This window comes from Lithobates pipiens, unplaced genomic scaffold (assembly GCF_037356315.1).
Source record: "Lithobates pipiens isolate NorthernLeopardFrog02 unplaced genomic scaffold, aLitPip1_a1.2 Scaffold_25, whole genome shotgun sequence".
NCBI classification, from domain to species: domain Eukaryota; kingdom Metazoa; phylum Chordata; class Amphibia; order Anura; family Ranidae; genus Lithobates; species Lithobates pipiens.
The window spans coordinates 171,670,105-171,696,367 of NW_027507787.1; the positions used below are offsets into that span (position 1 = coordinate 171,670,105).

A 26,263-nucleotide genomic window follows, 5' to 3' on the forward strand; every position below is an offset into this window, starting at 1 on the left:
CCATGATACTTCCCTGCAGATGGATTCCATGGACGCCTTTGAATGGGCAGCCCATGAGACCGAAAACCACTCTGGGAGAGTATGTATCCACTGCTGAAGGAGGTTCACGACCCCTCGCCCTATATGCATGACGAAACCTACTAAGTCCAGGAAGTAACCTCTTTCCTCTGACGAATTCCAGCTGGAAAGTCTTATTACATGATCTGAAAAGGGCAATTGTGGATAGGGACTTCAAGTTCTGTACACATCCAATTTGTGTGACCCTCCTGAGTGATCCTCTGGAAAGTTAGGCAATGCCCAGACGACTGTTAGATGGAGGGCTGTCGCTAACCTTGGTACAAGATGAGCTATCGGACACAAGTCTGCTCCTTCTGGAAAGAAAATAATATCTTTTTCTGAAGTTCTCAAAGCTTGAATCTCAGACATTCTTCTGCTTGAAGATCTTGCGATAGATACTGCCTAGTACAGTGATGGCGAACCTTGGCACCCCAGATGTTTTGGAACTACATTTCCCATGATGCTCTGGCACTCTCCAATGTAGTGGAGCATCATGGGAAATGTAGTTCCAAAACATCTGGGGTGCCAAGGTTCGCCATCACTGGCCTAGTAGATAATGTCACAAACTGAACACTGTTCTGTTGGAGCAAATGGTCCAACTGATTTAAAATCCAGCAACACCAATAGATTCCACTGGGAAAGATCCTCCTCCGTGGTGGTTGAAACTCCCTGTCTTCAAAATTTGTGCGAACAAAAGGATTTCCGGAACATTTAAGCCGTGTTATTGCCAACCTAGTCGACACTTGCAATCTCAAGGAATATAGGCTAAGGCTCATGTCTAATCTGGTCTACAAGAAGTCCAAAACAGCTGTCACCGGAGGTGCAGTAGTGTCAATATCTCACCCTGCTGAGAAATAACACAAAACTTATTCCAGATTTTGGCATAGATGTTGTTAGCAAAGTGCATTCTCACACTCCACAAGGTAGAGATCATTCTGGAGCAGGCTAGGTTCTCAAGCTTCCCCTAATAGTCTTCCTGTTTGCAGCCACGGCCTGCATATGTGCAAAGGGGAATTGATTTCTGTCTCATGAGATGAATGAATGGCCACGAAAACTCAAGGCCCCCATAGTCAAAATGGAGGAATGGATATGACTACTGTGTTCACTCTTGACAGCCTTAAGAGGAATCTCAACGAGAAATGTTGTTGGAAACTATATAGGCTAGATTGCAGATTCATGGAGAAAATCAAAGCAGTTGTCCTCTCTGCCTTGAGGTGTGGAACTGATTCAGACATCCTCCTAAGTTTCAAATTGCTGTGAGAAGCAATGCAGTCTGTCTGTCGTTGGCCCCACCTGTGGACCAGCTCATAGAAGACCTACAGTGTAGGGCCCACTCCTGCTCTGTAAAGTTTGCATGATGGTCAGTCTGTCTGTTTGTTCAAGTCCCCTAGGCAGTAAACTGCTTTCGGAATTTGCAGGCTATTTCCTGACCCTGACAGCGTGGGGTTCCCCTTTCTCAATAGTATATTGCCACAAGTTCCTGCTTGGTGATGAATATAGGCAACTGCTGCCATGTTGTTCAACTGCAGAGAGACTGATCTTTCCTTGATTTTGTGTAGTAAGGCAAAAGGTGCTAAAGAAGCTGCTTGGATTTATAGGGTATTTAAGACTACAGTTTGGCTGGGAATCTCCCATTGGACTGAACAGACGGTTTCTCGCAGTGTGCCTTCCAGGCTATCTTTGGTGAGATGAATAGTAATTGTGATGTAGTCTATTGGTTCTAACCACCACTGTATACACCTACTCATACTGAGTGACAGTTGATAAGTACTGTCAGACTCTGCTTCCTCTATTGTGCTAAGAATCCCATCTCAAACTGTCGAAGTCAGAGCACCCAAGTGATTATTAGTATGACCACATTGTGCTCCAAAGATTGAGGCACTGAGAAATGGTCAAACAAGTGGAGATTACTGTCTTCAGAATTCCTTCATTGATTGCCACAATTTTCTCGGGTGGAAGCCGAACAGAGGTGTTGGCAAAGTACCTCCCAGCATACTAACTGTTAGGTTTAAGAGAGTTAATAAACCAGCCATATCCCCGAAGGGTGTTTATGAGAATCTCCTGGTTCATCAGCAATTGTTTCAGACTTAAGTACCAAAAATAAAAAATAAAACAAGCAAAAGTGAAAATTAAAAAAATGGAGCCAAAGTAGGCACAGAAATGGAAAAAGATCAAGGTAAAAAGGGAGAAATATATAGGGAGACAGAAAAGAAAAAACAAAAAGGGATAGGCAGCCCTGTGAGATACAAGGGACCAAAGGAGTGAAATGAATGAACTAGCTGGCACCCCCAGTTCTTAGCCCACAGACACTTACTTACTGGCAGATTTAGTTCCTAAAGAGGACACACTGTAGGACCCCATCAAGACCCACAGAAGGGGTTCCCAGGCTGTTCAGCGCAATTTAGCATCCCGAGTGCTGCGACTTCACACTGGGAGAGGCTCAACCCAACTGGATGCTGCACGGAGGCGGAGGTGGGGACATAGTACTGCTTACTCTTCTCGTGGAGCTATGATTTAAAAAAGAAGAATGGCGCGGGGCCTAACTAGGCCTTTAATTTATGCTATTCACAGGTCCCGAGTGATTGGAAAAGAGGCAGAGCTCTATCACTAGTATGCTGGCATGGTGGCGTCAGGAAAATAAAATATACTTGCCTGCTCAGTCTTTTTAAGCATCCATGCACACTGGCTTTAAAAAAACTTTCTACAGGAATTTAGTGTTTTATTTGTAGAAGCAGCTAGAAGCATATTTTAGGCTCAGCGATTAGATGATGAAAAAATCCCTTCTGTTTTCAGTATTTTATTTTCTTTAGTGCAGTTTCTGGTAGAAAAAAATGCTAAATGCACCTAAATCCTATTACAATGTAGCACTACTCCCGCAGGGGCTGCTGGTAACTGGCTCCCCTACTCCTGCGTAGCGAGGCAACACACATTCTCGGCTTTCATCCAAACACAAGAACTCAATCCCTTGGCTTTGTTTTAATGTTTTATTAGGGGTAACAACTTGGATGGAGTGAAGGGATTTATGGGATGCCCAACTTGATTCAGAGAACAAAAAAAAGGGGAGAACTTCCTTCCTCTGTACAAGAGATTGTGAACTGCTTTCCTTCCTCTGTACAACAGTCTTTTTGTGGATTAACAGAAAAAGTCCATTACAGACTAGGAACTCTTAGCCCCCCTTGAAAATAGCACACAAGTAAAGCATACTGCATGCAGGAGTAGATCGCCCAGCTCCACTGCTTGCAGGCACTACCAGCCCTCCTGACTGCTCTGAAGATCTCCCCGAGTGAGGAAAACAAGCTTTCTACATGAGGCAATCTCTCTGAATGAAAATCCCTGGGCATCCTGATGTACTTATTACTCTGTCCTCCTTGCTCCCACTGCTGTTCAGGCGAGACTCCTGGACAAACCGTGATGCTGTAAAGGTCTTTCTAAGCCAGTCAAAGCCCAGCCTGGAAGTAGAAACCACCCCCCTGACCTAGGGTATCTCTCCTAGGCCATCGACAGCCTCCTTACTCTATCATCCACCTGACTCCCCTGTTAGCATGACTCATATTTAAGGGCTGCCTTTAGCCTCTCTGCCAGGACATTCTGCCTGTGGATTGGCCAAGTTCCCTCAAGTATGCAGATCCCTCCTGGCCTCTACCCACTAACTTCTAGAAGTTTTTTCAAACTTTCAGATACAGGGGGAGGTACCAGAGACCTGCATGTAGATTAAAACAAACTGTGCAGCTTTGTCATGGTTGCCAGGACTATGCTAAGGGACTACCAGCTGTCACTGCTTGCCCCTATCAGCACAGGAGCAAGCCATTTTTCTGATTCAAGTCCCCTCACGTGCATTTTTGTCCCCTGACACAGTAGCTCTAAGCTCAGTGTTTAGAACCTCTCTCTTGTGATAGTAGAAGTTAACAGTAACAACTGGAAGCAATGTCCTAGCTACAAGACATGACAGGATGATGTCATCCACTACTGGGACAATGTCATCCAATGCCCAGCTGGAGGAGGGGATTGGGGCTAATAACAGAAATGTACGTAAGTGTTGTGGCATGTGCTGAGTTTAACATTGGTGCAGGGTCCCAATGTGTCCCTTTGTCAGTGGTGTCATGGAAAGGAAAACATCTTTACATTGGTGGTGTCACTGGATGGAAAAAGTTTCACTGCATTCGTAGTGTTACAGGAAGGAAAGAAAAAATGTCATTCCATTGCTGTAAAATGCCATTGCATTACTGCTGTCAGTCTGAAGAGAACTGATTGGCATCTATACTATCTATAGTACTGATTCTGTAACCCTCCAAAATCTTCCATCTTAGCACTATTCCCATTCCTCCCAGGCTACCCCTCATGTTATATGATATACTAGAACTGAGGAGGAGGATAGGGTAAGGTACCCTTAGTCTTTTCTGTGGCAGGCAGCCAGCAGACAGCGATGGTGGTTGCAGCAGTCGTGGGTGATTGTAGCATTGGGGACTCCGGGGCAACTCCCAGGAGATGAAGGGCTTGTGCCCTGGGGTGCCTGAAGTTAGTGATGCCACTGCCTGCTTCAAGTCAGTTTTGCATTCCTTTAGACTTGAATGGAAATGCAAACCCTGCTTGAAGAGAACAAAAGCCTATTACCTTTTTAGTCCACTGACCTAAAAGGGAAAACTTTCATACCAATAGCTAAAATTCCCTGTTACTTTTTTTTGTTTTTGTCTGTCTGGGGAGATATCTTTTGCACTTCCAGGAGCTGCAACCGGAAGTGAGGGGAAATCTCTATCAAATTGAGAGGTAATCCCTTCTTAGGCAGCTGTAACCTGAATAGCTTTCCCTTGGGCCTGAAGTTTAGCCATATAGTTAGTTTTTTTTAACCTGCTGCAGGCTATCCGCTATATAGATTACTCTAGGTGCAGCATTGTTTTGTTCTAGAGACAGAGCCTCTTTAGGATGCCTTCTCTATGGCAAAACAGTTACTATCAAAAGTATACCATGGCCGCCAGGCCTATTTTTTTGGTCTTCAGATAGATGTTTCTACACCATTACTGCCAGATGCTAAAACTGAGCATTTTATGTACCAGCAGTGTAATGGATCCCTAATGGAATGCTATTTCAAACTGCACCTAGCAATATAGATATTTATATTGCAGTAAGCTAAAACAATCAGTTGGACTATATGTTTCATAACTGTAAGACAAGCTGGAGAAGCCAAAGTATGTCAATTTATTATCATTGCTTTTACAGGTACAATCTGGCTTTAGAAGCAATATTCATGAGGAATATAAATTGGATGTCACTAAACAGTCTGGTAAGTTTCATATTAATAGCTTGAGAAAAAACAGTGTTGTATATTGTTCCTTATAAATGGCCCTGCTTCCCCTTAAGACTAGTATAGAATAGATTATGGAGAACAGTGGTCTAATTCAGTGATAGACAATTTAAGACACGGGCAGGGTGTGCATGCAATGTCATTTTCAGTTTCACCTGGAAGATTGACACATAGGATGTGCACAGGGGTGGACTGGCAAGCCAAAAGACCAAGGGGTCCTCTAGTAGGCCCCTGCCCCTTGTAAACACAGCACCATTGCCACAGCTGTAAGTGGTCAGTAGGCTGTCATTTACAAAGCCTGATATTTTACAGAGGCTTGTCTGATGTCACTGTAATTCGGGTGCTGGCCCTCCTCTGAGTTCCAGCTAGGGCCCACCTGCAGAGGTCCTTACAAGAAGCTGCTTGTTTACCCTCTTCCTCCTTCTAGAGGAACTGGCAGCAGCTGTAGCTAGTATGGAGGAAAATGCCTTGTGTTTCTAAACCCTGACCTAGATTCACTGTTCAGGCTTGGCTCTCAGCCAAGCTAATTTGCCTACACTAACAACTTAACCTATTTACAGTAGTAAAACTAGATAGAGCAGTGATTCTCAACCAGGGTTCTGTGGAACCCTAGGGTTCCTCCAGAGGTTGCTAGGGGTTCCTTCAGCATTGGGCAATTTCTGCCCAACACCATTGATCTTTTTAGCTATCTGTAAGGGGGTAATTCTTCCCAATGACCACAAGTGTAAGGACCATTCTTTTCACTGACCATCACACTAATGTATCATGAGTGGTTCTTAAGGCTAAATGTTTTTTGCTGTCATGCATAGAATGCATCCTTACTTTCACAGACATTGAGCCAATGAGGAGAGAGTGGGGGGACGGGGTCTTATGAACGCATAGAGCAGGGGTTTGGAAGCGAGCACGCAGCACTACCCCCAGGGCAAGTGGCTTTCTCTAGGGGCATTGCTCAAGGGGGAGGGGCCAGGAGTGCAGGCGGGGGACCTGAAAAGAAGAGAATCCGAGCTGCTCTGGGCAAAACCACTGCACAGAGCAGGTAAGTATGACATGTTTAATACCACTTTAACCAATTGATGTGTCATTCCTGGTGTCTTTGCAAGTTGAGCCATTGGGGTTCATATACAGATACTGAATCTGCAATAAACATTCAGCACACAGCCAGGTGTGTAAGTGTGCTTGGTGCTATTAGGGTATCTTAATTAGTATCTCTGCACTGTGTGTGAGAGCAGTGGTCCGGCTCTCCAGCGTGATGCTAGTATAGTGTATTTTAACCTTTGATGCCACACTTAAAGTGTAAGTTTACCTTTACAGAAAATCTGTAAGGTGAACTTACACTGCACCCCCTCCCCATCTCCCCCTGGTCCCATGGTACCTGAGTCCTATGACCCCCCCACTGTGAGAGATCGAGTCAACGCTTTACTAGTCCAGGGATTTGAAATCACCGCACCTTTCTCTCCTCTTCTCCAGCGCTGACAGGACGAGCTAGGTGGGTACTGATTGATTGGCGCAGTCCATGTGATGGTGCCGACCAATTAGAATGCCTCCTATATGTACCTTTACATTTAGGAGATTAAGCCGTGAGGATTTCAAATCCTCAGACCGGTGAAGTGGCAGCCGAATGTGTCAGAGAGGGGGGATCACGGGACTCGGGTACAGCAAGACTGGGGGGATGGGGAAGGGGGTCCAGTGTAAATTCACCTTACAGATTTTCTGTAAAGGTGATTTTACCCTTTATTAAAAAATCAGAATAATATATTTATTACAGTATATGCAGCCGGATTCATTACATTAATAAATGCTGAGGCTTGGGATTTAAGGCTAGGACAACACAGGTCCTTTTTCATATAACAATCACACCCAGAAATGCGCTTAAGAAAATGAAGCAAATGGAACCAATGGCTTCCTATTGTATAATCTAAACTAATGAGCTGAACTGCCCTGCTTTGTATGGGCAAAGAAATGCAAATTTTTTGGCTGATAAGCAAGAAGGGTGTCAAAATATAGCATTGGAGTGGGCACTGCCCTGGGACACATCTACCAATGCAAAAATATATTTAAAAAAATGAATTGCAGCTGGGTGCAGGCATTTGTTTTGCACTGACCTTCACAAAGAATAAAAGTTGCTGGTAAATGACTTTGAGAGCTGCCATTGACAGCTTCTATGTTTTAAAAAAAGACAATGGGTCTAATAAGTATTTTGGGGGATATTTGGAGCGTTGTGTGTGCTTTTTTTTTTTTTTTTTTTAAAGCTGAAAATGAATGTTATTTACCAGCATTTTGATGGTTTCTTTTTTTTTTTTCTTGTAAATGAATTTTTTTGTTCTGGCACATGCTACAGCAAGCATAAAAGAAAAATGCGTAGAGTTCCCCTAAAATGCATACCAGACCCTTTGGATGAGGACAGGGGCATCCTCCCCACAACCTTTGCCTGTGGCTGTTGGGGTCTGTGGGCAGGGGGCTTATCGGAATCTGGAAGCGCCTTTAACATACAGGGGGTCACCAGGTACCACCCTCCGTGTGAATGAGTATGGGGTACATAATACCCCTTCTCTTTCACAAAAAAAGCTGCAACCTAGAAATAGACACCCAAACATTTGACAAGACCTTCTGTGAAAAAATAAGAACCCCAGCATAAGTTCTTCATTGTAAATCCATTGTCAATCACGCCATCAAGATTCCCAGCCATGTAAGTGAATGGGGCTTGTGACATCACTGGTTGTTAAGGACTCGGCGTGCCTGCACCCACTGGTGTCCTTGCCAACCATTGACAATGGAAAGTTGTCATGTATAATAGTGGTATTAATACCATTACTATACATGGCGTTCCGCTCCCACCAAACCTTTGGGCTTTCGTCCAAACACCTAAACAGCCAAAGTTTGGTCTGAACCTGTTTTCAATCCAAACCTTAAGCTCACCCCTAATCTACATAAGTAGCAACACAGCAAGCTTGCCAGAAATTGGTACAAATTAAATTAAGCTCAACCTGTAAAAGAAGAAAGTAAATACTTACCTTTTCAGTGCCCTGTATCCTAAAACTCCACATTGAGCTGTGGCTGTTGCAAGTATGCAACATTTCTGGATGTGTCAAATACCTGCTCCTCTGCCTTTTACTGTGGTTACTCCCAACACCCTTGTCCCACTACAGGCCGGGCCTAGTTTAATATGTATGACTTACTATGTCACTTTAAAAGTGGAATTAATAGTATAGACAGGGCTTTTACTCTCAGAAAATAGGTGCAGGAACTCCCCCCTTTGTTTCACTCCCACTCCCCTCCCAGTACCGCCCCTTTTAGAGACTATGGAAACAAGTATTATTTTGTAGTGATAAGTAATGTGTACAGCATTTGTTAATGATAAAAAAGAAAAGCAGTACAATAGATCTCTGTAGCCTGCAACAATAGACCGCCCAGCATTAATAGATCCCCCACAACAATAGGCCCACCGCAGCAACAACAGACCTCCCAGAAGCCAGCATCAATAGACCCTCAACAGTAGCCAGCAACAATAGACTTCTCCCTTAATAGTAGATCCCTCTCAGCAACAATAGATCATCTACCTGTGACAAAATCAAGATCCCCATGCAAATATAGATGCCCTCATAGGCCAAAAGATCTCCCAGCAGCCAACATGAAGGTGCCAGAACTGCGTTCACCCATATTTTCGCTGAAAAACCCCTGGGTATAGTTATTATCTGCACTGAGGCTTTCTATACTTAAGACTGTTATTTGTATACCACCATTTTTCTGTCTAATGTACAATTTATTTTTTTATCTAGAACCCCATGGGTCTTTCCCAATAAAGATTCATATAGATGGCGATGTGTCCCCAGCCTTCTATGTTCTTGTGTACACTACATTGCCAAAAGGGGAAACTCTTTCTGCTCACAGCAAGTTCAGAGTCTCACCATGTTTTAAGCATAAGGTGAGTATAATACTTCAGTTTAGTTATAAAGCACAAATACAAAACTATGTACAATATTAGATAACTTATGGAATAACTTATGGAACACACAATTAGCATTCATTACAACAAATGTATTATTTTTTAATCAACAATAACAGTCCAGATGTGGTTCCAAGTGACAATAAGGTTACTGTGAAGAAACCTTTCTGTATTTGGAGATGAAATCTTTTTTTCCTCTAGACATAGAGTGCCCCCTTGTCCTCTGTGATGATGACCTTAAAGTGAATAAATCAACACCAAGTTAACGATATGGACCACTTAAGCATTTGTACGTTTTGATCATATACCCCTTTAATCTTCACTTCTCAAGAGGGAATAGATTCAGTTCCTCTAATCTTTCCCCAGAGCTGAGCTCCTCCATACCTCTTATCAGTTTGGTTGCCCTTCTCTGCACTTTCTCCAGTTCCTCGATATCCTTTTTGAGAACTGGTGCCCAAAACTGAACTGAATATTCCAGATGAGGTCTTACTAATGATTTGTACAGGGGCAAATTATATCTCTCTCTCTCTGGAGTCCATACCTCTTTTAATACAAGAAAGGACTTTGCTCGCTTTGGAAACCGCAGCTTGGCATTGCATATTATTATTGAGCTTACGATCTACCAAAAACCCCCATATCCTTCACTGCCATTGATTCCCCCAGTTATACTCCCCCTAATATGTACAATGCATGCATAGTCTTAACCCCCAAGTGCATAACTTTACATTTATCAACATTAAACCTCATTTTCCACTTAGTTGCCCAATTAGACCGTGCATTGAGATGGGCTTGTAAATTGGAAACATCCTGTAAGGATATTCTACTGCATAGCTAGGTGTCATCTGCGAAGACAGAAATTTTACTTTTAATCCCAGGCCCTATATCATTTATAAAGATATTAAAAAGTAGGGGTCCAGGCACTGAACCTTGGGGTACACCACTTAGACCATTCAGAGTACAAGTCATTAACCACTACTCTCTGAATTCTGTCTTTTAGCCAATTTTCTAGCTAATTGATCTGTCCAAGCCTTATACTTAATTTATTACTAAAACCAGTAATAATCAAATGCGGAGGCAATTATTAGTAGACATTTATATAGTCTTACAGATACAACCAACCCTCTGAGGGCAACCATAATGCTGATGCGGCCGGTGATGAAATTGAGTTTGACACCTTAGAGTGACAGAATTTGGGATCAGGCATAGTCACCAAAGTATGACAACAGTTTTACTACCCACCTCATTCATTACTGTCCAAACAGTTGGTTGGTGGCATCCAACCAACTTTGGGGGGATTTACTAAAATGGGTTCATACAGAATCTTGCGCAGCTGTGCATAGTAACCAACCTGCTTTAAACTTCAGCTTGTTCATTTATGCTTTGACAATAAAACCTAGAAACTGATTGGTTACAAATTGGTTACAAATGAAGCAAAGCTTCTGTGTGCACCAGTTTTAGTAAATATCCCCCATGGAGTCATATAGTGAGTCTCCTATCCATTTTAACTATAGCCCTCCCTATAGGTTTGGTTATTGATTATCAGAAATTTTGCAAGTTAGTGATAAACTTGAGTTGCCACCATTTTTCACTTCAAGCAGGAGCACACTAAAGCTGGATACACACTATCCAATTTTCTGCAGATTTTTTTTTCCTTCAGATTTACCAAAAACATAATATGAGGTCAAACCTAAACACTTTTAATTTGTATGCAATCAGGCAGGCCCTTGTACTATATGGTTTTCGTAAAGCTAAAGGAAATCAGACAACAAAAGTTGTATAGTGTGTATGGGGGTCTTAAAGGCAGGTTTTATTCTGGTGCAGTACTGCTAATATACGCCTTGAAAAGAGCAGTTCAAAGATTTAAACTTCACTTCTGCAACTTTTCATTCAGGTACAGCTCAAGTTCTCTAAAGAAGAGATCCCTCCTGGAGGAAAGGTGAATCTGGAGCTCTTATCAAATTCGGGGTCAATGTGTAGTGTGCGCTCTGTGGATAAAGGATATCATCTTCAATTTCCTCATGATTACTCATTCGCTTCTGATGTTGTAAGTTACAATTTCACTTTTAAGTGATTGAAAACCCTTATACACTGCTCAAAAAAAATTAAGGAACGCTTTGAAAACACATCAGATCTCAATGGGGAAAAATATCATGCTGGATATAGGAATGAAAGGATGCCCCTTTGTTTGATGGAAATGAAAATTATCAACCTGCAGAGGGCTAAATTCAAAGACACCCCAAAAATCAAGGGGAAAAATTAATGCAGCAGGTGTGTTCATTTTGATGAAATTTCATTGCAGCAACTCAAAATGTATTGGATTTAGGTCAGGCGAGTGTGGGGTTCATTCAATGGTATCAACTCCTTCGTCCTCCAGGAACAGGCTGCATACTCTCGCCATATGAGGCCAGGCACTGTTGTGCACCAGGAGGAACACAGGACCCACTGCACTAGAGTAGGGTCTAACAATGAGTCAGAGGATTTCATCCTGATACCTAATGGCAGTCAGGGTGCCATTGTCTAGCCTGTAGAGGTCTCTGTGTCCCTCCATATTTATGCCTTCCCAGACCATCAGTGACCCACCACCAAATCGGTCATGCTGAACGATGTTACAGGCAGCATAATGTTCTCCACCTGCTCTCATCTGTGAAAAGCACAGGGCACCAGTGGTGGACCTGCCAATTCTGGAGTTCAATGGTAAATGCCAAGTGAGCACAGGGCCCACTAGAGGACATCGAGACCTCAGGCCAGCCTCATGAAGTCTGTTTCTGATTGTTTGGTCAGAGACATTCATACCAGTTGCCTGCTCGAGGTCACTTTGTATGGCTCTGGCAGTGCTCACCCTGTTCTTCCTTGTACAAAAGAGCAGATATCAGTCCAGTTGATGGGTTAAGGACCTTCTACAGCTCCTAAAGTAACTGCTTGTCAATTGGAATCTCCTCCTTGCTCTTGTGACTGTGCTGGGATACCACAGGTATCGCCTCATGCTACCAGTAGTGACACTGGCCCTAGCTAAATGCAAAAATAATGAAAAACAGTCAGAAGAGATGAGTAGGAAAAAAAAAATGTCAGTAGCCTCCACCTGTAAAACCATTCCCATTTTGGAGGTTTTCTCATTCTTATCAACACCAAAGCAGTTGAAACTGAATAACAACCCCCTCTACTACTTAACTGATCAGATTAATATCCCAGGAGTTTAACTGACTTGATGCTATACTCTAATTAAAAAGTTTTCCTTTATTTATTTTGAGTAGTGTATATACCCAGTAAAGTGACTAGCTGTCAGACTTCCACTTACCAGACCAGTGAGTCCGCTTGGGCAGAGGGTGGTCTCCCGTACGTGCCTGACTCACAACCCCTGGTAGAGTAGACAGGTGGCTTGGAGTGCAAAGTGGTATGAGAGCCTATGTAGAGGGTCCAGGAGCTGGAAGTAGGATGAACCCCGAAGCAGCAGGTGCGTAGGCTGAAACACAGGCAATCGGGTGCGGAGCAGGAGCTGAGCAGGCGGGTCCAGGTACAGGCAGGATTCGGCAACAGGCAGGCAGCAACGGTACAATAGGAACAGGCAGGAGCGAGGTCAGAACAGGCCGAGGTCAGGTGCAGGCGGAGATCAGGGTGTCCAAAGAGCAAGCCGGGTCGTCAGTAGATCGGAGACACAGGAATGCAGATACAGGCAATGGAGCAGGGAACGGAGGAGCTGATGATCGGGCAGCACTTGAATGGAGTATGCGGCAGACCTAAATAGGCCGATCCGCACCAAACACCGCGCATGACCGAGCGCCAGCACGCACACCAGTGCCACCAGGGGCACACACAACAGTGCGCACCGGCACTAACAGGAGCACGCACAGGCACAGATCATCACGCACCAGCGCCTGCAGGGGCGTGCACCACAGCACGCACAGGAACGCGCATGCCAGTGCGCACCGCTGCACATCAACCCACACCAGCACGGCCAGCACCGCGACCAACCAGGTAACTTCTCTGACACTAGCATTAGATGATACACAGAGATGAAACAAATATTTCTTTATAAGTTGTACCTGTTTATATGCAGCCTTCTCTTCCCTCCAGCGTTCCAAAATGCACACATTTTAAACACCATCTCTCAGTTCTGAAAAGCATGTGGTGAAGATCTGAAGTCTCATTAGGGATGAGCCAAACACCCCTCGGTTCGGTTTGCACCAGAACCATCGAACGGACCGAAAATTTGTACGAACTTTAGAACCCCATTAAAGTCTATGGGACTCGAACGTTCGAAATCAAAAGTGCTCATTTTAAAGGCTAGTATGCAGGATATTGTCCTAAAAAGGGTTTGGGGACCCGGCTCGTGCCCCAGGGGACATGGATAATGCCAATTTTTTTTTTGAAAATGGCTGTTTTTTCGGGAACACTGATTTTAATGGCGATAAAAGTGAAAAAAAAAGTGAAATATTCCTTTAAATATCATGCCCGGGGGGTGTCTATAGTATGCCTGTGAAGTGGCACGTGTTTCCCGTGTTTAGAACAGTCCCTACACAAAATTACATTTAATAGAAGAAAAGTAATTTAAAACTGCTTGCGGTTTTAATGTAATGTCTGGTTCCGGCAATATGGATGAAAATCATTGAGAAAAATGGCATGGGTAGCCCCCCCGGCCCATTACCAGCCCCTTTGGGTCTTGTACAAATATTAAGGGGCACCCGTACCCAAATTAAAAAAAGGAAAGGCATGGGCCCCTATATACTCAAAACAGAAGTATACAGGCGCTGCAAACAAGACAGGGACTGTGTAGGTTTGTTGTGTTAAGTAGAATCTGTTTGTAATTTTGAACTGGTACATTTTTAAAGTGTAGCTCCAGTCAAAAAATCAATTTTTAAGCTTTTTGGAAACCATAGGGAAGGGTTATCACCCCTGTCTAATTTTTTTGGCCGTCTGTCTGTTTTCATCTCGCTTCCTGTTGTCTCCTTCCGTTTGAAAGTAGGAGATGTTTGTAAGTTGGATGTTTGAAAGTAGGGGCCTGTCCTATATACTCTGCAGAAATTTGGCCCTAAGGTGTAGGTGTTGCCACAAGTTAACACTGTAAGCCCTCAAAGTAACTCTTGGTGGGTGCTGGAGCGCCCTGCTGTGAAGGATTATATCAAGAATTGTAATTACATTGTTGAGCAGTGGTAGAAAAATTGGGCCTTTGGTGGTTGTGGTGGTGCTGGTGCCACAACACTGTAAGGCTTTACTCTCGGTGGGTGCAGGACCGGGCTGTGAAATATTATATCAAGAATTGTAATTACATGCACCTGTTAAACAGGTGCTGAAGAATTGGGCCTTAGGCACTGGTGCTGGTGCCACGACACTGCAACCTCTCCCAGATACTCTAGTTGTAGTACAGGAATGAGCCCTGCTGCAAAACATTTAATCAAAAATTGTAATTACATGCCCCTGTTAAACAGGGACTGAAAAATTGGGCCTTAGGCACTGGTGCTGGTGCTACAACACTGCAACCTCTCCCAGATACTCTAGTTGGAGTGCAGGAATGAGCCCTGCTGCAAAGCATTGCATCAAAAATTTTAATTACATGCCCCTATTAATGTCAGGAACCATGATTTAGACTGAGACAGAAGTACAATTAAATCACACTGGTGCTGATGCCACGGCACTGCAACCTCTCCCAGATACTCTAGTTGGAGTGCAGGAATGAACCCTGCTGCAAAGCATTGCATCAAAAATTTTAATTACATGCCCCTGTTAAACAGGGATTGAAAAATTGGGCCTTAGGCACTGGTACTGGTGCCACGACACTGCAACCTCTCCTAGATACTCTAGTTGGAGTGCAGGAATGAGCCCTGCTGCAAAGCATTGCATCAAAAATTGTAACTAAACGCCCATGTTAAACAGGGGCTGAAAAATTGTGCCTTAGGCCGCGTACACACGGGCGGATTGTCTGGCCAACTTAGTCCGCTGAACCGTGTTTCAGCGGACAATCCGCTCGTGTGTGGGCTTCAGCGGACTTTTTCAGCGGACTGTCTGACGAACAAAGTCTTACGGAATTTCCGTAATACAGTCCGTTCAAACTTGGTTTTGTCCGTCCAAACTTGGTTTCAGCGGACAGTCCGCTCGTGTGTAGGCAAGTTGGACGAACTAAGTATGGCGCATGCTCAGAAAGGATTTACACGGCCGAAGGTTGCATTGCAGTGTATAGGACGTTGTTTTTCTAGTCCCGTCGTACGTGCTGTAGATGTCATCGAGCACGCTTTCAGCGGACTGTCTGCTCATCGTGTGTGGTCAAGTCCGTTCATTCAAAATTTGGACGGACTGTCTGTCGGATTGTCTGACGAACTTAGTTGGCCAGACAATCCGCCCGTGTGTACGCGGCCTTAGCCACTGGTGGCATCACTCAGAACCAAAAATGTTCTTCCAAGCTATCAGCAGGATCATTGAGGAGGAAGAGGATAGTCACTCAGCATAACAGGATAGTCACTCAGCATCAGCATAGGCAGTCTTGAAGGGATGTGACATTTCAATAAAAATTATTCGGTTACATCAGCTTCAGGTGCTTGGTAGCTGGTGGTGATCCAAGACTGATTCATCTTTATGAAGGTCAGTTGATCAACCGAGTCGGTGGACAGACGCACCCTGTGATCGGTTACAAAGCCTCCAGCAGCACTGAATGTGGATTCCGAAAGAACGCTGGATGCAGGACAGGCCGGTAGCTCAATTGCATACTGTGGAAGCTCTGGCCAGTGATCCATCCTCAAGACCCAGTAAGCCAGAGGATTTTCGGTGGGAAAGGTGTCCAAGTCTGACCTTGCCCCTAGGTATTCCTGCACCATGTAAATCAGATGCTGGCGATGATTGCTGGAACCGATCATACTTTGGGGCTGTCTGAATGCATCGGTCAGACGGCCACCTTCTCCACTGCTCCTTCTGTGGCTGACTGAAACCTCAGCAACATGTTGTCCAGGACCAGGAGTTTGTAACCTCCCAGTCTCTGGGAACGCGTTGCACATACCTTTCTGCAAGGCCTCCTGGAAATGTCTCATCCTCTGCTCCCTCTGCGATGGCAAGATAAGGTCCGCAACCTTACCTTTGTACCGTGGATCAAGGAGAGTGGCCACCCAGTAATGGTCCCTCTCTGATCCGAAGAATAAAAGGATCCTTCCGCAGGCTTTGCAGGATCAAGGAGGCCATGCAGCATAGGTTAGCTGAGGCATTCGGTCCAGAGTCCTCTGGGTCACTAAGGAGGACATGATCCGCAGCCACCTCCTCCCAGCCACGTACAAGTCCACGGGTTTCTTGGGACTGTAAATCATCCCTAATAAGACTGCTGATGCCGAGTGCCAGGCTCCACCTCCATGCTGACACAATCCTCCTCCTCCTCCTCCTCCTCGTCCTCTTCCTGTGTGATGGGAGGACAGCAGGAAAACTGTCTGGATAAAGGGGGCCTTGAGACGCAAGAAAGTCCTCCTCTTCCTGCCTCTGTTCTGCCTTAAGTGCCCTGTACATTATTCCATTCAGCGTATGCTCCAAGAGGTGGACAAGAGGTACAGTGTCACTGATGCATGCACTGTCACTGGTCGTGGCCTCCTCAAATGGTGACAGGACTTTGCATGCATCCCTGATCATGACCCACTGGTGCCGTAGTCACACAGGTACTCATTGATGGCCCTCTGCTGCATGTGAAGCTGTTGCAGCATGGCCAACGTTGAGTTCCACCTGGTGGGCATGTCACATATAAGGCGGTTCTCGGGCAGGTTCAACTCCTTTTGGAGCTCAGCCAGCCGAGCACTGGCATTATATGATCGGCGGAAATGCACACAGACTTTCCTGGCCTGCCTCAGGACATCCTGTAAGCCCGGGTACCTACCCAAGAACCGCTGCACCACCAGGTTAAGGACGTGAGCAACACAGGGCACATGGGTCAGTTGTCCCTGTCGGAGGGCGGAGAGGAGGTTGGTGCCATTGTTGCAAACCATCATTCCTGTCTTAAGCTGGCGTGACGTCAACCACCTCTCGGCCTGCCCCTGCAGAGCTGACAAAATATCTGCCCCAGTGTGGCTCCTGTTCCCCAAACAAACCAGCGCAAGCACGGCATGGCATCTTTTTGCCTGCGTACTTGCGTAGCCCCTTGAACATCTACAGAGCACTGCTGGTTCCGAGGACAAAGCACAGGAAGAGGCCATGGAGGAAGGAAAATAGGAGGGGGTGGAGGAGAGAGATGTGTTACAACCAGTAGTAGCATTTTGGAGGCATGTTGGCGGAACAACCTCCAACACTACTACACCTTGTCCTACATCCTTCCCAGCTGCCAGAAGAGTGACCCCATGGGCTGGGAAAGATAGGTAATGTCCCTGTCCATGCCTTCTGGACCATGAGTCAGCGGTAATATGCACCTTACCGCTGACCGCCCTGTCCAGCGAGGCATGGATATTGCCTTCCACATGCCGGTAGAGAGCCGGAATTGCCTTTCGTGAGAAAAAGTGGCGTTTGGGAACCTGCCACTGAGGAACTGCACATTGCACAAACTCACGGAAGGGGGCCAAGTCTACCAACTGAAAAGGCAGCAGTTGAAGTGCTAGCAATTTAGTCAAGCTAGCATTCAACCACTGGGCATGTGGATGGCTGGGAGTGAACTTCTTTCTACGGTCCAGCAGCTGGGGCAGGGAAATTTGCCTGCTACAATGGGACGTTGGTGTACTGCTAGCAGAGTGCCAATTACTTGGCTGTGACACACCTAATTCTACACCTTCATTCCTCTCAGTGCAGGTTTCAGAGAGGACTGAAGGTATAGTGGGGTTGGAGATCCCAGCTGATGAGGAGCAAGGAGAGGTCCGCTTTGTTCTTTGGTGTGGGTCTTTAAGGTACGCTTGCTAATGAGCTGCATGGCAGGTCAACATATGTCTGGTCAAGCATGTGGTGCCCAAACGTCTGATGTTTTGACCATGCAATATACACTTGAGACACATGTTGCAAATAGCAGTGGTGCGATCTGATGCACTCATCTCAAAAAAGGCCCACACCAAAGAACTTTTGGAATAACGCGCAGAGGCATTGCCCTGCACAGGCGGAGCTCTGCTGTGTGATTCAGTCGGTGTGCTGCCCTTAAGCTGACCCCCGGAGGGCATCCTGCCTCGTTAGAGATGTGCCTCCTCCTCTCTCCTATCAGGCACCCACGTGGAGTCAGTGACCTCATCATCCCCTCCCTCTTCATCACTGGGGCAAACTTGGCAGTATGCTGCAGCTGGTGGAACATGACTGCCAGATTGATGTCCTTCTTGAGCATCCCCTCTCTCTGCACTCATACTACTGCCTTCCTCTAGCTGGGTATCATCATCAGAGCCTTCAAAATACTGGGCATTCTCCTGGAGCATGTACCCAACACTGTGCTCAAACAGTTCGGGGGACTCCTCAGGAGGACATGTTGGGTCTACGGAAGGAGTGACTGATGACATTGAGTGAACAAAAGCCGCTTGGCTGTTATGCCGGAGGAGTCCCCCCCTCCCGTCGCTGTTACCGGTGCTCCCGCTCGATCGGGAGCACCGATTCAACATCCAATGCCTCTGGCTGCTGGGGAGTAACTGGAACGAAGCCGTAATCGGCTTCGTTCTGGTATCTTAATAGTAAACACGGAAGTGACGTCATGACATCACTTCCCATTTACTCGGCTGCCAATGGCGCCAGTTTAAAAAAAATATACGGTATTCAGAATCGCCGTTTTCGGCGATCTGAATACATTGAAGTGTAAAGGAGGGATGGGGGGTCTTTTAGACCCCCTAACCCTCAATAAAGAGTACCTGTCACCACCTATTACTGTCACAAGGGATGTTTACATTCCTTGTGACAGCAATAAAAGTGATCAAATTAAAAAAAACAAAAAAAACAAAGAAAGCTAAGAAAACGCATACGGAAGTCGCGCCCACATATATAAACGGTATTAAAATCACACATGTGAGGTATCGCCGCGATCGTCAGAGTAAGAGCAATAATTCTAGCACTAGAACTCCTCTGTAACGCTAACCTGGTAACCGTAAACATTTTTTAAAGCGTCGCCTATTGAGATTTTTAGGTACCTTACTTTGTCGTCAATCCACGAGTGCGTGCAATTATAAAGTGTGACATGTTTGGTATCTATTTACTCGGCGTAACATTATCTTTCACATTATGCAAAAAAATTGGGCTAATTTTACTGTTTCGTTTTTTTTTAATTCATGAAACTGTCCCTTTTCCCAAAAAGTTGTGTTTAAAACACTGCTGCGCAAATACCGTGTGACATAAAATATTGCAACAATTGCCGTTTTATTCTCTAGAGTCTCTGCTAAAAAAATATATATAATGTTTGGGGGTTCCAAGTAATTTTCTAGCAAAAAATATGGATTTTAACAACAAATGGCAAAAATAGGCTTAGTCATGAAAAGGTTAAAACAATTTTGGAGTTTTTACATGAGAACTGAACGGATTTTCTTGGAACTTTCCTCATCAATATGAATTCTTGAAATAGTTATTAATACAGTAATAACTCAATTTCTACATGCAGTTTGAGTTGGCAGCCACTGAAGCTCAGGAACACTCGAGAGTAGCCACTGACATCACATCCAGGTCCAAGGGTGAGCAGGCGGTGCGTGTATTCGGAGCATGCATGCTTCTTTATCAGGCAATCAGCGGGGCTATCTTGGAAAAGGTATAAGTAAGGAGCTAGAGCTGGTAAGAGTGTCAGAACAGCACCATGGTGACAGCTCAAAACAAAACCTGGTCTCCATATGATTGTTTTAAAAGCAAAACGGAGCTAAACAAAAATGACGAAACTAAGTAATAAAAGCTGATACTGGCAGATGAGATAGAAAACTTTAATTGAAATTCCACCCAAAAGTGTATCCTCCGCTTATTTGCTCCTGGGGTGCCACGTTTGGCACCTTTCAGGGGGGAGGAGAAAATGGAGACCTTTGAAGTCCCCCTCCTCCTTCCTCCACCACTGGGAAAATTAGAAAGCGCAGGGCTCTTGAAATTTTCCACATTTTGGCATGACACAACCAAAAACGTAAATGTATTTTATTAGGATTTTATGTGATAGACCAACACAAAGTGGCACATAATTGTGAAGTGGAAGGAAAATGATAAATGGTTTTCAAAATGTTTTACAAATAAATATCTGAAAAGTGTGGTGTGCATTTGCATTCAGCCCCTTTACTCTGGTACCTGTGTGTCATTTAATCTCAGTATAAATACAGCTTTTCTGTGAGGCCCACAGAGGTTTGTTAGTGAACAAACAGCATCATAAAGGCCAAAGAACACAGCAGACAGGTCAGGGATACAGTTGTGGAGAAGTTCAAAGCAGGGTTAGGTTATAAAAAAAAAATCCCAAGCTTTGAACATCTCACTGAGCACTGTTCCGTTTATCACCCAAAAATGGAAAGCATAAGGCACAACTGCAAACCTACCAGGACATGGCCGTCCACCTAAACTGACAGGCCGGGCAAGGAGAGCATTAATCAGAGAAGCAGCCAAGAGGTCCATGGTAGCACTGGAGGAGTTGCAGAGAGCCACAGCTCAGTTGGGAGAATCTGACCACAGGACAACTATTAGTTGTGCACTCCACAAATCTGACCTTTATGGAAAGTGGCAAAAACAAAGCCATTGCTGAAAAAAAGCAATAAGAAGTACCGTTTTCAGTTTGAGAGAAGCCAAGAAGGGGCTCTGCTTAGATGAGACCACAGTTGAACTTTTGGGCCTAAAAACAAAACACTGAGTGTGGCGGAAAACTAACACTGCACATTACCCTGAACACACCTTGAAACGTGGTGGCAGGATCATGTCGTGGGGATGCTTTTCTTCAGCAGTAATAGGGAAGCTGGTGAGAATTTATGGGAAGATCATCTAGTCCCAGATGGATGGAGCCAAATACAGTGCAATCTTAAAAGAAAGCCTGTTAGTGTCTGTGAAAGACTTGAGACTGGGACATAGGTTCACCTTCTAGCTGGATAATGACCCAAAACATGCAGCCAGAGCAAAATGGAATGGTTTAGATCAAAGAATATTCATGTGTTAGAATGGCCCAGTCAAAGTCCAAACCTAAATACAATTGAGAATCTGTTGCAAGACTTGAAAATTGCTGTTCACAGATGCTCTCCATCCAATCTAACAGAGCTTGAGATACCATTTATCATTTTCCTTCCACTTCACAATTATGTGCCACTTTGTGTTGGTCTGTCACATAAAATCCCAATAAAATACATTTACATTTTTGGTTGTAACATGACAAATAGTGGAAAACTTCAAGTATATGAATACTTTTTCAAAGCACTGTAGCACATCAAAGATGGCACATCAATAAGAATAAAATAACACATCAAATAAAAAACTAAGTATGGCACATAGACAAATATATAGGTAAACAAAAAAAATATAAAATATTATATGAAGGTCCAGTGAAGACATTAAGAGTAAATAATGTACTTACTATTGTAGAGTATCAACAAATCAATAGTGACCATAAAGGTCCTTTACCTAAAGCAATTAATGAAATTAAAACTCAAAAATTGTGTTGTTATATTCTTAATATCTAAATTTTAATTGGCTTTATTATACTTATTCAGGATAATAATATTCCCATACTTTCATACTGTGTGAATGAAAAAACCTTTGAGTCAATTAATTCTGTGTTATGGCTTGCATAGCTGGAAAAGTAAATATTTAAAACCTGTCAGGATTTTGATGAATATTGTATATTTTATATATACTTTCAAGGGCTATGTAAAGTGATATTGTTTATGTAAACTTATCTAGTTCATTATATATGTTTTTAGAAAGTAATTTAATGTGTAAGAGAGAAGGCCTATGTAAGTTGAGACAATGTTTTTCTAGACTCTAAGTCTAATTATTCCTTCTCCCTCACATCCTGTCATTAGACTGTGGAGTTGTGATTTAAGTGTTAACACATGTCAGCTCTGTTACAACCACTCTTAGGCCTCCCACCTCTGTGGAGGAGGAGTTATCTTTCGGGCGGGAGATTAGAGCCTGGGTAATATAATGAGTGATGGGAGGAGGGGGGCTGCTCTTGAATTTTACACACAGAAGGACACATGTCTTGCACACAGGCTGCCAGCATACAAAGGGCTATTCTGCCATTTTAGGTTTGAAATAACCTTATTTTTAAGATACAAATGATTAACATTGTACTATTTTTGTAAGCATCCTTTTGTATTTAAATGTGTACAAATAAATACACATTTTTGAATTACGCTGACTCAGATCCAATTAAGGAAATTCGTCTCACAAGAATTGATTGATTTCAACATATACTTAAGACTTTGAAATATCATAATATTGTAATATATTTCATATTTCATATATTAACAATTGGCGAGCTACAACCAGTTCAATCATAAGTTGGAAGTTTTTTTTTTCAACTTCAATCCTTGTGATCAGAGGGGAAGTGATGAACAGAGATTAAACTTCGCAAAGATTGAAAAAGAACCTAGAAGAAAAATCGATCGATTGATTGTGAAAGACCGGAGAATTTCCAGCGGAAAAAACTGACGAGTTTTTTATTTGGTGAGTAGAAACGTAATTATGGAATTTGTAGCTGTTTTAGCTGATGAAAGTACATTAGAATTTAAAGGTTTATCGAAACAGGTCTCTGATGTTGTTTTATGGAAATTAATGTATGATCAATGCTTTCAGGCAAATGCTGACATTGAGAAGGATAGATTCTCATTAGTTAAAACAAAGAAAAAAGTACGTAATATAATGAAACTTGTTAAAAGTTATAATGATATGGTGTTTGATATGCCAGGAAAACAAAGTCAAAGTGTAACTGAAAATGTACTTTTTGAATCTAGTTGTTCAAGTTGTGAGACTTTTTGTACATATATTGAAAATTTAGAGAATGCAATAGAAATTGCAGCAGAGCAGGAGAAGAAATATACTGAACAATTATTGACTGAAAAAATTGAATTGGAACATAGAATTGATGCATTATTGCAATCTCTGAAAGAAAATGAAAATCAAATTGTTTTCTTGACCCAGGAAAAATTTGAACATGAAAATATTCTAAATATACTTAAGACCCAATTACTGCAAGCTGAGGTTTTTGCACATGTTCAGTGCTCAAGGATGGAGGATGATGAACATATGATGAAGGCAGCCGTCAACGTCATATCCTGTAAAGAGTCAAATGTTAATATTTCCTCAGACAATGAGAGTGGGAAGTCAGTTGACTTCAATAATACTGATATTAAGCAGAAATGTAGATTTTCATCGCCATATGCTCAGAGGAAAGTCTATAAAAAGTTGAATAATAATAATACACAAAAGAGGTTGTATTATCCGAAAATTTTGCCCAGGCGTCAAGAGGTTTATTCTGTACGTTGGCACAGTAATCTGAGGTATAGAGGTCATAATAAGCAAATTCATTTTTCTTCTAAGAACCAAAGACAAAGATTGCAAACTGAAAATAGTCCATTGAGACAGGAAAGGTTTAATTATGTAGCATATAATACTCTGAAAACAGTCAGCAGTCCTTAAATTAAACTGCAGATATGGTAAGAATTTTCTGGTTGACGTTTAATGGCTATGAATAAGGATTGATATGAGTTTAAAAAGATTTGGTTTTGACGTTTGGAATATTATTGAGGACTTTGATATAATTTTAATATTTTTATCTATGTGTTATTGTCATGAGTATTAAGTTTTATTTTTGTTTTGTTCAAGCTGAACATTGAAAAGTTTTGTATTCAGTCAGCATGGTACTCAATTAGCAATTGAATGAATAGACAACAAAAATAGACATGGTGTTGCCAAAATACAGAGAATATTTTAGGCATGGATGTGATTAGTAAATTAGATTGGATTATTGATTTAAGTAATTCTACTATATGGAAAGATTCATCTAGGCCCAAATCTATGTTAATAGATTCCTCAAAGTACAGTAACGTTGGAAGTATTTGTACAGCAGTCGCTGACATGTCTTCAGATTTTAATTGGCCACACACAGGAACCAATCTCGAATTGGAACAATCAGTTAGAGCACATAAAAGTCTTTGGAGTCAGACCAAAATGGATACAGGTTTGTTTAAAGATATTGAGATAGTATTGACAAGGAAGAGAAGTAAGGTTCACTAATGATTTAGAGTGATAGTTCATATGTTGTACGTTATCTATGTAGAGGTTTTGTGGATTCATCCAATAAGACTCTTGTGCAGAAAGAGACATTAGAAGTAGTTTTTGACCTTGCAGAGAGTAATTCTTTTGCATATGTTATTGTAAAAATTCCATCACATAAAAAGATAGTGAGTTATCTGTAGGTAACAGAACAGCAGATTCATTGGCAAAGGAAGCAGCTTTTGCATGGAGAGTTAGTAATTCAACCTGGAATGGTATCTATTAATGTTGTGAAAAAATGGACACACAGATTCCTTTAATTTCAGAGGAAAAAAAGGTCACGATCTTTTTTATTCTCATAGGGTGCCACAGAGTTATTATTTGGGTCATTAGACCATAAGTTTGTGTCATGACAAAAAAGGATTTTCGTGTTTTTATATATATCACAACACCTTCAGGTGGGATTCACTAATGATGATGCTTTAATTATTGTTTAGAGGTTGAATAGTCATGTTTTTCTAGTTTGGGATATATCAGCAAACTTCAGTTGTGACAGAGGATGTGTAATATCAGGGAATAGAATAGAGATTTCATGTGTGGTAATATTCACAGTTTGTAGGTATTATTGTGAGGATGTATCGGATAATTAAATCTAGGATTGATAAAGGTTGTTGGACAAAGGAAATATTTGGGTTGATGTTGTTCCAGTTATTTTTAATGGATGTAAGAAGCACAATTTCTGATGCTACAAAGTATTCTCCTTTTGAGTTTAAAAGAAAAAGTAAAATGGCGTGTGTATTGCCTCGTGGAGTCATAATTGGTTGAAGAAAAGTTACAAAATGGTTTCTCCTCATATTTCTAAGTTTGAAAAAGAAAGTTAATTCATGATAAAAAGTGTCTTTGTTAGTTAAAAATATAAGTTTTTATATTACAATGTTTCTTGATTAAGAGAATAAGAAATAATTTGTATATATATATTGATAAGGTAAAAAGGTTTGTGTATGTTTAAAATGTTTTTTTACAAAGGGTTATTCATAGCAACCCTTAGGAATTTAGAATGAGACACCCATTGTTTTAAAAAGGTGGGAGGGAAAATACTCATTCTGTGGAACAATATAGCCCAGCGGAACTTTTAAGCTAGTCTTAAAAAGGAAAAAGGTGGGAGTTGGTGTTTAGGAGTAGAATTTTGTAACAGGAGAGGAGACACAGTCAATTACTGGAGGACACACATTCCAGGGAGATTTTTTCTCCAGCACACACAAGACATATATATATCATGAAGGATTGTTATTAAATCCACGCACATATCGGATTTAATCTTCAGAATAATCTATGTTTTGATATTTTACAATTGATATTGTTTTTTGTAACATTTTGTTATTTTGTTGTTAAACCAAAATTATCTTTTGTATAAGATAAGCGGTCTATTAAGTAGACCAGGAACAGAAAGGTTTATTTAAGATAAAATTAGATATTGTTGACACAAGTCTAACACAGAAAAGATAAAAAATGATTAAAGAATTGTTACATGTGAGGCCACACCCAGAAATGCACGTCACAGAGTTTCAGGAGTTGAAACATGGAAAAGTAATTGGGAAAGTCCATGGACATTTTGGGATGTTCAAGGGGTACAAATACTTTCTCAGTTCAGTGAAAAACGCACGTAGACAACAAAAAACGTGGGTACACACTGATCAATGTAAACTTTATATTCCGAGATAATGATACTGCCTTTCTTTTTTCAGGAATTAAAAATAAAAATTGAACCTGAAGAAAGTGCATATTCCAAAAGAAAAAGATGTCAGCACAACAAATGAAAAGTTTTAAAGAGAGGAAGTGTATCATCACTACAGGATGCATCTTTTCCCTAGTGACAATTTTATTTGTGATAAGATATA

General features: G+C 42.4%; 1 protein-coding gene across 3 annotated transcripts in view; it reads left to right on the forward strand.

The window, feature by feature from the left end:
* The window catches only part of LOC143930661 (alpha-2-macroglobulin-like), a 268,790-nt gene that overhangs the window by 95,378 nt on the left and 147,149 nt on the right, over window positions 1–26,263 (forward strand). For all 3 annotated transcript variants that reach the window (XM_077455159.1, XM_077455160.1, XM_077455161.1), the window contains 3 exons: window positions 5,272–5,335; window positions 9,133–9,278; window positions 11,191–11,343. In XM_077455159.1, the coding sequence (XP_077311285.1) occupies window positions 5,272–5,335; window positions 9,133–9,278; window positions 11,191–11,343 (363 nt within the window). The remainder of the gene's footprint in view (window positions 1–5,271; window positions 5,336–9,132; window positions 9,279–11,190; window positions 11,344–26,263) is intronic.